This window comes from Heliangelus exortis, chromosome 17, assembly GCF_036169615.1.
Source record: "Heliangelus exortis chromosome 17, bHelExo1.hap1, whole genome shotgun sequence".
NCBI lineage: Eukaryota > Metazoa > Chordata > Aves > Apodiformes > Trochilidae > Heliangelus > Heliangelus exortis.
The window spans coordinates 1450634-1461668 of record NC_092438.1 but is presented as its reverse complement, the minus strand read 5'-3'; the positions used below and the strand labels follow the sequence as shown (position 1 = coordinate 1461668).

The 11035-nt window shown below is 56.7% G+C and overlaps 1 protein-coding gene across 4 annotated transcripts in view; it reads left to right on the top strand.

The window, feature by feature from the left end:
* The first annotated feature begins 1852 nt into the window (after positions 1-1852).
* Positions 1853-11035, top strand: part of GRID2IP (Grid2 interacting protein) — a 34969-nt gene continuing 25786 nt past the window's right edge. The window contains exons 1-3 of one of the 4 annotated variants that reach the window (XM_071761431.1): positions 1853-2336; positions 3994-4565; positions 7108-7262. In XM_071761431.1, coding sequence (XP_071617532.1) covers positions 2321-2336; positions 3994-4565; positions 7108-7262 — 743 coding nt within the window. In that variant the 5' untranslated portion in view covers positions 1853-2320. Of the gene's footprint in view, positions 2337-3993; positions 4566-7107; positions 7263-9594; positions 9812-11035 lie in introns of those variants that run through there. The other 3 variants (XM_071761430.1, XM_071761428.1, XM_071761429.1) reach the window with 3 other exon arrangements.

Below are 11035 nucleotides of genomic sequence, written 5' to 3'. Positions count from 1 at the left end.
AGCTCTGTCCCAGCTAATGAGCGCCGATTGGGTTACGGTGCCGGGGTAGAATTTGCCATAGAAACTCAGCCCTTTGCTGCAGTAACTGATCCAAAAGCTCCGAAGCTGCTGGGATGGTTTTGCCAGCTCCAGGTCCCGCTCTGCTGCTGGGGGGATCTTTGGCATGACAGGTAAGGCCACCAAGAGGGTGGTTCGGGCTGCTTTGGCACCCAGAGGAAATTAATTGGCTTGGTCGGGAGATGCGAAGGCAGGAGGTGAGGTTGGGTTTCAGGAAAGGGATGGTTTCTTCCCCTGGTGAGTTCTTCTCCCTCAAAGCACCAAACCAGCACCTGAGAGAGAGAAATGCAACCCAAATACTGCCAGGGCAGAGCTGAACTGGGGGCTCAGCCTGAGGAGATGCCCACGGCCCTGTTGTACAGCCCGAGGCACTTTGCTTCTGATAGAGGACAGGGTGAAAAAGCTGCTTTTCCCTTCTCTGCTGGTACCACAAAATGTCTGTGGTGCTGCAGGTGAGGCTGTAGGTTTGTCTGGGATGCTGGATGTACCCTCCAAGCCTGGCAGGGTGGAAGGAGCCCTGGGGTGGTGGGGATGGTGTTTTATTTGTGTGTGGGCAGGCAGGCAGGGTCTGTGGCTGTGTGGAGCTGCAGGACATCAGCACCAAGCTCCATCCCCTCTCAGTGGCCTTGCAGGATGTGCTCAAGGACAAAGCAGCCAGCAAATAGTCCAATAGTAGGTTAAGTCTGAGAGAGCTGAATCTGGCTCCATCCAAGCCCTGTGCAAATGAGGGAAAAGTCTGGTTTGGTCAAAGTCCAGCAGAAGATCTTCAAGGAGACAATCTTTTCAGCAATGTGGAGTCCCATAACTTTCTGCAGGGATTAAAATTCACGGGTGTTTTGAAGTGCTTGAGTCACCTGAAAATGGAGGGCAAAGAAGAAATTGCTTCACTAACTGAGGGGGAAAAAGGAAAATAAAAAGAAAAAGAGAGAAATTATGCATTGCAGTTTTGCTTGCCTGTTTGGGCAGTGAAGGATGGAGATGCCCTGAGGTTCTGCAGGAAGGGATGTGGACACGGGAGGGCAGTGCCTGCTCCCCCCCAACGCTGGATCTCAGCGGCTGAGGAGGAGATTGGTGTCTGTGCAGAACCTGTGAGGAAGGAGCAACCATCACCCACCCCAGAGCTGGGGAGGAGGAAGAGGAGGGGTCTCCAGGTCCCTTGCAGCAGTGACACGGATGAAGATAAAGGAGGGAGAGGAAGAGCCTCCACCTCACCCTGCTCACCTGCTTCGAGTGGGGTTCCTTAACCTGAGCCCACCTCAGGTTCCTGGGCTCCCCCAGGAGCTGTTTCCCACCCAGCCCAACGCTGCCATCAGCTCAGCCCCCGTGGGTGCCCAGGGAGGACAGGACAGGATTGCTGTGTGGTCCTGCAGACAGCAGGACGTGTAATACCCTAAACCCTCTTAGTGTGCAAAGCCCTGGGATCCCTGAGTGCTGAGGAGGCAGAGGAGAAAATCAGAAGCAGGAGCTGAAGGAGCAGTCGGTGCCCCTGTCGGGGGTTCTCCTGCTGCTGGATCCGCACAGAGCAGCCTGGCCAGGCAGAGCTCTCCTGCCCAGCCCACAGGAGCTGATCCAGACCTCAAATCCCTGCAGGGAATCCCGTGTTGTTTGACAGAGCTCTACTCCCAGAATCTCTGGTTTCCCACCCAAACTGCTGGCAGGTTGGTGAGGTCTCAGCACCCCCAGCAGAGGTTTGGGAGCAGTGACCATGTCCCTCTGCTCTGCACGCTGCTGTCTCTTCCCATTTGCCTCCGGGGATCAGGGATTTCCCTCGGCAGGCACTAATCCATTTTTTCTCCTTCCAGCTCCTAATTCCCCCCTAGATCTGCAGACTCAGGTCAGCACCAGACTCAGCTTGGACCAGCACAGCAATTAGTCTGTCCCTGCTCCTCTTTGCCATGGAAATAAAGTTAATTAGGAAAGGAAAAGGCAACAAAGACCTTTCTGCCTGCCTGGCACTGACTCAGATCAGCTGGAGGGGCTCAGGGCACCAGTGAGAAACCTGGGAAGGGGCATCCAGCTCCTGCCTGAGCTCTGCCCCACACCACAGCAGCCTTTTTGCTCACTTTTGGACCAGCACCACACACCAGGGCTATGCCCTCCGTGCCCTGGGGGCTGCAGCAAGGACATGGAAGCCAAGAAGATTCCCCCTGGAGCCCGGTGGGTGGTTGGGATGTGCTTCCAGAGTGATGGAGGAGAACCAAGAAAGCCCTGAGCCTGTGGGGAACCAACCTGCTGCTGGTGGGAGCCCACACCACTCACCTGGATGGCTGCAGACTTCTGTAAGTGCTTGGAGGTGGAGAGGTGGAAGGGGGTGAGGCAGCCAGGCTGTGGCTGCTGCTCTGCCAGGCGGTGCTGGGTCCATCCCAGTGCTTACTGGGCTCTTGCTGGTGCTGTCAGACCTGCGGTCCCAGGGCTGCCCTGGTGACCCCTTGGATTTCATCCCACTGGTGCCAGGCTTGCCCCATGCTTCAGCCTCAAGACTTTCCTTCTGTCCTTGACATCTGTGCCTGTTAACACGGGGAACAGCTCGGCTTCCTCTTTAAAAAAATAGCAATAATCCCCAGTTTTTAGTGTGGCACTTTAATCAGCACTGCTGTGCAAAGGAGGACGAGATTATGACACTTAAACCAGTAATTAGAGCATATTGTTTGGTCCTTTTTAGTATTTCCTGATGGGTGCAGCACTTCTGGTGCCCTCTGCAATCCAGCCATGAGGAGCTGCTCACAGCAGCCAAGCAGGCTTGGGTGGTTAATACCCATTTCTGCAGAACAGTGTTTTTTTTCCCTGCCCATCCTCACATTTCTACTCCCAGAACAAGCTGGTCCATATTATCTCTGCTGGAAAAAGACATAGGGAGAGTTCATTTCACCTCTCTGGCCTGTAACAGGGCACTGAACATTGTTTTCTGTTCTACTGAATTTTGACCAGGGGTGCTTGAGGCACAAAACTCACGGTGTGTTTGTGAGGATGTTTTCCTGAGGGGTTCCAAGTCCTCGCAGCCTCCGTAAGGTAATCCACCCAGGAAAAACAGCCTTTTTCATTTCTGTAAATGCTTCCCATGTGTTAAGCACCGTGGCATAAACAGGGGAGTTAAAAGCATCTTCAGAGGCAGCTGAGATCAAATGAAGATAAAAATCTGCATGCCAGTTATTTTAGGAAGTGTCAGCGGACAGAGAGGACTCGCACACATCAGCAGCATCCAAAGGGCATCCAAGGGAGCCACGTTCATCAGCTGGGCCAATTTACCTTGGGCAAAGACAACTTCTGCAGATGTTGGGGGCTGACGTGCCCGATTTCTCCTTGAGCATCTACGGAGCTGATCCTGAGCCTTCATTTCGGCCACGAGAGAGTCCTTTTGAAAATCCTCATCTCTGTATTTCAGGATGCTGTGATCAGGCTCGTGCTGTCCGTGTGACAGGGAGGGCACAGGGAAATGCTCCCAGGACAGCTGAGGCAACCTGGCAAGTTCTCAGTAATTTTGCAGTTGCAAACTGCTAAAATCTTGAGCCTTGAGAAGAGCTGGGTAAACCAAAGCTGCTTTAGGTATCGTTGGATGATGTGTTCATTGCCATGCCAGGGAAATGAAACCACCATTTGGCTAGATAAATAAATACACTGGGGTGTCTAAATGCTCCTCCCATGGAGGGGGGTTTTGCAGGTGCCAGGCCATGATCTGGGTGCCCGGGGTAGCCCTGACCTTTCCAGCTGACCCAGCTTCCTCACTGCTGGCAGCAGCCTGCTGGTAAAGGAATAAAAGCAATTTTATCAAGGAAATACAGCCTAAGACTGTCCCTCTTGGGGCATTTCTCCCCACAGCAGGGTGGGTGCAGCCAAGACCAGAGCCCCCCCACCCGTTGGGGTGCACAGGGCTAACGTTAGAGGTGGAAAAAACGCACCACAAATCCTTTTTTTTTCCCCCCCTCCCTTCTTTTCCAGTCGCAGCCATGCCGGCAACCAACCAGGGCTGGCCCGAGGCCTTTGGGTTCAAGATAAGCGGGACGGGGCCGTGCTACATCCTCTGGGTGCAGGAGGGGAGCAGCGCGGCGGCGGCGGGGCTGCGGCCGGGAGACGAGGTGCTGGAGATCGAGGGGCAACCCGTCACCTCCCTGGGCTACCAGGCTCTGCTGGGGCTGGCCAGGAGCTGCGACAACGTGCCCCCCAGCATCGGGGTGGTGTCCCGCCTGCGGCACATCGACCTCCCCCCGGCCCCCCGGGGATGCTTCGGCTTCCAGCTGGCGAGCGGCAGCCCCCCCCGAGTAGCCAGCGTCAGCCCGGAGTCGCCCGCTGCCGCCTGCGGGATGGAGCCGGGGGATTACGTGCTGGAAGTTAACGGGATGCCCGTGACGCTGCGGGAATCGGCGGCCACCCTGGTGGGGTCCTGCCCCGGGGGGTCCCTGAGGCTGGGGCTGCTGCGGCCCCAGCGCGGGGCTGGCAGGAGGGAGCCCCTTCCCAGCGCAGAGGCCGTGAGGCTGGAGAGGAGGCAGAAAGCACAGGAATTCAGCCAAAAGGTAAGGAAGGTGGGGCTGGGGAGCCTGGGAAGGTTGGAGATGGCCCCTGGGATGGGAGGATGCTCCCGGCGTGGTTGCAGGGCTGAGGTGCAGATTTGGGGGAGTTATCAGCTCCAGAGAGGGGGCTGATAACTGCTGGGAGAGCAGCGGGATGCTGCGAGGAGTTTGGAGATCCTCTGGGGGATGATCCCGAGTTCTCATTCCTTCACACTGCCAGAGAGTCTGGAAACTCCTGGGGGCAGATCCCTCCCTCCTGCGTGTCTGGACATCATCCCTTCAGTGCTGGAACATGTAATCCCACGAGCATTTTAACTCTTATTTTGTTCCAAAGAGAAAACCTCGATGTGGTTACATCTTCATGGTGTTCCTGCAGGCTGCCTAGTGGGGAGTTTACCAAACACATCTCCTCGTGCTAATTATAAATTTGATCGTGGTTGTTTTTTAAATCTTTCTCATTTCCATTTCAAAGTAGCCTTGTAAAAACACTGTTATGAAAATAGCCAGGCTTGTGGCTTTTTTTTTTTTTTTAAATCCTGAGCTAATAAAGGAACAAGACATCCATAAAGAGATTCGTGGCTATCAGCTGAATCCCCTCAGTCAGCTTCTACATTAAAAATTCACAAGCGTGCACTGAGGCTGGGATTCATGAGGCAGAGCATTGCGTGTGAAACAGATACCTGCTGATGACAGGAGATTAACAAGAGGATGAGAAGTTGTTCCACGCCGCCTCCTTCTCGTGCAGCCCCATTAAACCGTGTAAACCTTTCCTGGATGATCACAGGAGAGCTCTGTGGAAGCAAGCCAGAAGGTTGTGATGCTGCAAGCACCTCTGCCACCTCCCTTCCCTGCCCAGAAGCAGGTTTGCAGCCCACCCGTGCTGCTGGGGGCTGGGGGCTGGGGGCTGGAGCAGAGCTGACTGACCCCTCTCTACAGGGAGCTGATGGAGCAAATGTTTTAAGTGGCTTCATTTTTCTACATGATACAGAAAATAATAAAAGCCCGTGGGTTTCTTCAACCCCTCGGTTACCTGGGAGCTGGGCTCTGATAGGTTCTGCCGGTACCGGTGCTGTGAGCACTGGGGTACTCCTGCCACACTGCCAGAAGCTGGAACTGCGGTCCGGAAGCTTTTCCCAACCTCGTGTTTTTGGCAAAGCCCCTGGTGGCACCGAGCTGGGCTGGCAGGCAGAGCAGGGCAGTGGGGACAGGGCTGGAGCCGGGCTGTGCCATCCCAGCAACCCGGGGGCATCCCTTAAATGATGGGGGTGCTCAGGGGCCCAATCTCAGGTAAACATCTCCTCTGGTCCCCTGCATGCTCGGGGATGCTCTGCAGACTGCACCCACAGAAAGGGGGGCAGCACCCCACACCTTTCCCACCTCACAAGCCCTTCCTTCGGTCTCAGCTCAGGCCAAAATTTAACAGGATCCCCCTGGGATTCAGCCCACCAAGAACACCACGGCCCGGCATTCCTGCCCGGGGGACAGAGCTGCTCTGCCTGTCCCAGATTCCATCACCTTGAAGCTCTGGATGCTGCCGGCAGCGCTCCCGGCTGCGCAAACCCAGCACCTCCCCCAGGGTTGTGGGGAGGTCAGGGGGATGCTGATGGCCCTCCCCGGGCAGCTGCCAAGTGGGACGAGCCCCTGGAGGAAAGGATTCTGCCTCTTCCCCGGGCAAGGGCCTCTCCCAGCCAGCACAAGGGGATTAGGTGGGTGGTCTTGACTGCTCGGGGCAGGGACACCCCCCAGGGAAGGGTGAGGGGCTCCTCTCCCCTCGCTGCTGCCTCCTCCTGTGCCGGCAGAGCCGGAGGAAACAGTTCAACCTGCTGTCAGCAAGAAAAAAAAAAAAACAAAAAAACCCCCCCAAAAACTCCAAAACAACATCACCTGGCAGAAAAACTCGAGGCACGCAGGGGCTGCAGGGCAGGCACGAGGAGTTTTCCACATCCCGGGACGGATTTGCAGCACCCAGTGCCCAGCACAGCTTTGGGGCAAGGGGCAGTCCCTGGCCTGGGGCTAATAAAGGAAGGGTCCCATGCAGGGTGATTGGCTGGAAGCTAATTAGCTCATTAGTCTGCTTGCCATGGCTGTCACAGACGGAGAGGATGGCTGAGTGCCTTTTCCAGGGCTGGTGCTCAGGTCCATGCTCCCTCTCCCCATTTCCCTGCAGAATTAATGTCAGGACAGTGCTGCCCGCAGGATCACACAGTAATTAGAGGCTTCAACACCTCCAAAAATCCACCACAGTGTCCTCTAGGAGGGAGACTCCAGACCAGTGCACCCAGCTGTGCCCTTGGAGCCTCCCCTGCAGGGACCCACCAGAGTTTTGGGGTTTGCTCTCCCACCACTGCTTCCAGTGCAATAAATATATTTAACAGGGATACCTGGGAGTGATGACTGCAGTTTTGCTCTCCTCCCCATGTGGGTTCCCTCCTCGTTGGCTGGCCAGCTGCTGCAATGAGATGGACAGGTTTTCTGTACCATCAGTACCCCTGTTAACTGCTCAGCTGCTCAATGCCCCTTTCCTCTCCTGGCTCCCGTGCTGCAGGTGGATGACATCCTTGGTGACCAGCCAGAGGTCAAGGAGAAGGTGTTCACTGTCCTGAAGCAGTATGCAGCTGAGAGGAAGGTGGAATGCTTGGCCTATGCCCTCTGCATGGTCCTCACCCAGGAGTCCCACCAGCATCTGATTGACAACATCAGGTACAGTCGGCCAGTGACCCCCGTGCTGGTCACCAAGCCCCAGACATCCATCTGCCCACCAGTGACAAGTGACAAGTGTGTGGGGCTGAGCAGTGCAGGCATGGAGGGGCCAGGAGTTCCTGTAGGTGCTAACCCCTTCCCAAGGGACACCTGAGCTGAGCTTGGTGGGTTCTCAGCCTCCACGCCCACCAGCCTGTCCTGCCTGGGGTGGGACAGGGGGACCCGTGGCTGCCCACTGGTGGCACTGCACCACCTACCAGCTGTCCCCATCCCTGCAGAGAGCAGTGGTCACCAGCCCCACGGAGCCACCGGGGGGGTCTCTGGGCTGTCCCCAAGCCAGCAGTGCCTGCAGCACCCCGGGGTGCTGGGGCTGTGGTCACGCCAGGATCCCAGGATGCTCTGGCAATGCTCCAGCTGGCACTGCAACATGGTGCTGGTACTGGTACTGGTACTGGTACTGGTACTGGTACTGGTACTGGTACTGGTACTGGTGCTGGTGCTGGGGCACGTGCTGGGGATTATGGCCAGACTAAGATGACAGCCATTAGGGAATCAGGTCTCCATCTGGCCCCACTCTGGGCCTGGCTTTGCAATTCCTGTTTTAATCAGTGGAATTGCGAGATATTACGGTTACCATGACAACAGCCCCCTGCCGGGGTCTCCGCCGTGCTGCCACGAGCCAGCAGTGGGGAGGATGGGGAGAGTGGGTCGGTGGCCCTGGCCATGCAGTGTCCCCTGCTCTGCCACAGCCCTGCTCGGGCCATGCAGGGCCCCTCCAGAGCTGAGAGGGGACAGGGCAGAGACAGGGCATGGAGATGACTGTCACCTCCCCAGCAGTCCAGGTGCCCACCTCTGGGCTGTCCTGTCCCCCCAGTAATGTCCTGGGGGGACCCATCAGCTGGGGCTGGGGACAGCACTGAGCCTGGCCTGGGCCATGAACCCAAACTAGTACCAGTCCAAAAACCCCTGCCACCATAGTTCAGAAAAAAGCCCTTTCCCCAGCAAGACCCAGGGAAAAAACCTCAGACACCGTGGAGACCATCTTTTACTTCATCCCTGAAGAATTATGTGCATTTTTTTTTTACAGAGGGGACCCTGATAATGGAGCCAAACTTGTCCCCGTGTGAAAGGTTAACACCGGGGCAAGAGGCACCATAAACGAGGCAGCTAATCTTATTGAATAGAACTGAAATATTTAGCTTAGGGAAAAGATTTACCATCTAATCTGAATGAAACAAAGACAAGAAAATTAAAAAAAAAAAAAAGAAAAGGTGCTTTGGTGACCAGGTTTCCCAGCTGTGGGGATGCTGGGAGGTGAGGACTGCGTGATACGAGCTGCTTACCCCGGGGTCACCCACCCCATGGGTTTGTTGCTGGGCAAGAGCTTTTAATGCTTTTAATAACTGATGGGAAGCTGGTGAGCAGCTCCCGGGTGCTCTGGGTTTAGGGGGTGCCGTGGATTCCTGTGGGTGACTCGGTCTGTTGCTGGCTGAGGAGGGGTCTGGGGTCTGCGCCCTGATTGGCACCGGGGGGGTTGTGCGAGGAGGAGGGGTCCTGGTTCCACCGCTGCCTCCGGGGATGGGGCAGTGGTGTCGTCGTCCCCGGGGCAGCCCCTCCCCTGGGACTCGTCCTGGGGGCACATGGAGCCGTGAGGGACAGGCTGGGGACCCTGTGGGCACCCATCGGCGTCCCTGCCGGCTTGTGCCCGGCTCCTGAGGGCTGTTTCTACCCCAGATGCGAGGGGCAGCCCTGGATGCTCCCACCATGAGAAGCATTGAGGAGAGCTACCGGGAGCAGCCCTCGGAGGGGCTGGAACCGGGCCCGCCCTTCCCTCTGGTGACACGGTGCCCATGGGCCAGGGACAGGATGGGGGTGCCGGGGGGATGTCCCTAAGAATCCCCAAACCCGGTGGTGGCCGAGCCCTGGCATGGGCTGTGTGGGGGTGACCCTCTGTGGGGTGACCGTGTCGGGTCCGGTCCGTCCCCGTCTGCCGCTGGCCCTGGCCTGATTGGATCTGCTCTCTGCACCGGTTCTGTTTATTTTGGGGCCGTTGCCGCTGCCTCCTGTCCTCCCTCCCCTGCCTGATCCCTCCCCGGGCTCCCCCCGGGTTTCAGCGTCCTCCCTGCAAGGTGCTGCAGAGAAACTCAAGACCCCCCGACTCAGCACACAGCACGGCCCGGGGCTGCAGACACCTCTCCTCCTCCCGGCTGTCCACGGGCTGGGCTTTTTCCAGTGTTGGTGGTTTTGTTGGTTTTTTTTTTTTTTTTTTTTTTGTTTGTTTGTTTGTTTTGGTTTTGGTTTTTTTTTTTCTTTTTAGCTCAAATGGATTTCATCCCATTTGCCCAGAATTAAGCTCCTGCAGATTTTAATTTGCTGACATTTTCTCCATCCGTTGGGTTGTGGATAGCAGGGATAACGCACGTGCAGAGCCCGTTCCTCCCCGCTCCCATCCCCTGCCCATATGGCTGCCCGGTGTAGTAAAGTGCACGGGTGTAGTTCTTGAAGAATGGTGAAATTCGGCAGCGAGAGGGAAAGATGAGCTGTCTCGGGTGAGTAAGAACGGACCTTGCCCGGGAGCTGAATGGGATGGGGGGTGGGGGGGGGGAGAACGGGTTTAAAGCAGCTTAATTCTTTACTCTAGCAACCCCCGGCACCGCAAAACCGGGATGTGCTAAAAGTTAATTAACTCTTAGCATCCTTATTGCATGGGAGCTGCCACTGCCAGGGATTCCGCGGGCACCACAGCTCTTCTGGGGAGACAGAAATCTCCTTTTCTGTGTTTTATCATCACCTGCAAATGCCAAAGCCCGGGTCTAGTCCCGGGGCAGCCGCAGGGTTTATCTCCTCTGCTCCCCGCCGCCGTGCCGAGAATGTGCCGGGAATGTGCCTACCTCGCACCGGCGTGGGGAGGGGAGAGGATTATTTTGGGCAGGTCGGGGTCCCAGGGGCACAGGCGTCTCGTCACTGCTCTTATTTCTGAGCTGGTTTCAAACCAGGGCAGAGCTGCGATTCCAGCGGAGAGGCGATGCCTCTGCCCTTTCCCCCGAGCCCGGGGGGCCCGAGCTGCCCTCTGAGCCCTGCAGCACGGAGGGATCCTCACCTCCCTTGCTCGGGGGCTTTAGGACTCGCAGAACCTCGCAGCCCTTTCCCTGTGGCCCTTGGCACCCTGCGTCCCCCCCTGTGCTGGTGGCAGCTCCGGCGGTGCCCGTGCCAGCCTCGCACCGGCGGCGTTTGGCTTGGGAATTGCAGGAGAATTGGGGAGAGGTGGAAACGCAGGTCCCCTCCTCCCCGCTGGATTGCAGAGCTGCAAAAGCCGGTGAAAAAAAAAAAAAAACCCACCGGTGTTGATGCTTACAGGGACATCATCCCATTAACCTGGATTCCCACGCCAGGATGTCCGGGTGCTCCGGGGCGTGCTCATCCATTGCAGCAGAACTCCGGGGCTGCTCAGGATGTTGTTGTGGAGCTCTTTTAAGTCATGTTCTCTTCCCTCTGCTGCAGGGAGAGTAGTTAGGGGTGGTTTGTAATGTAACTTTATGGCTTTTGGTGAAGGTCCCTTTGCTTCCTCTCTTCCTGGGGGGGGGACGGGGGGGAACAAAGTGTTTGTGGTGCTGGGCCCAGGTCAGCACCACCCTGATTGCTGCCGCTGTTGAACCCTGACAAGGAAAAAATCTCTGCCCGTCGGGGGTTCCCTTATTGCATTAGAAATTCCACCCAGTTCGTTCTAATAACGCTCCAAATGCGGTCTATGGGTCTCAGCTTGTTTCTCATGG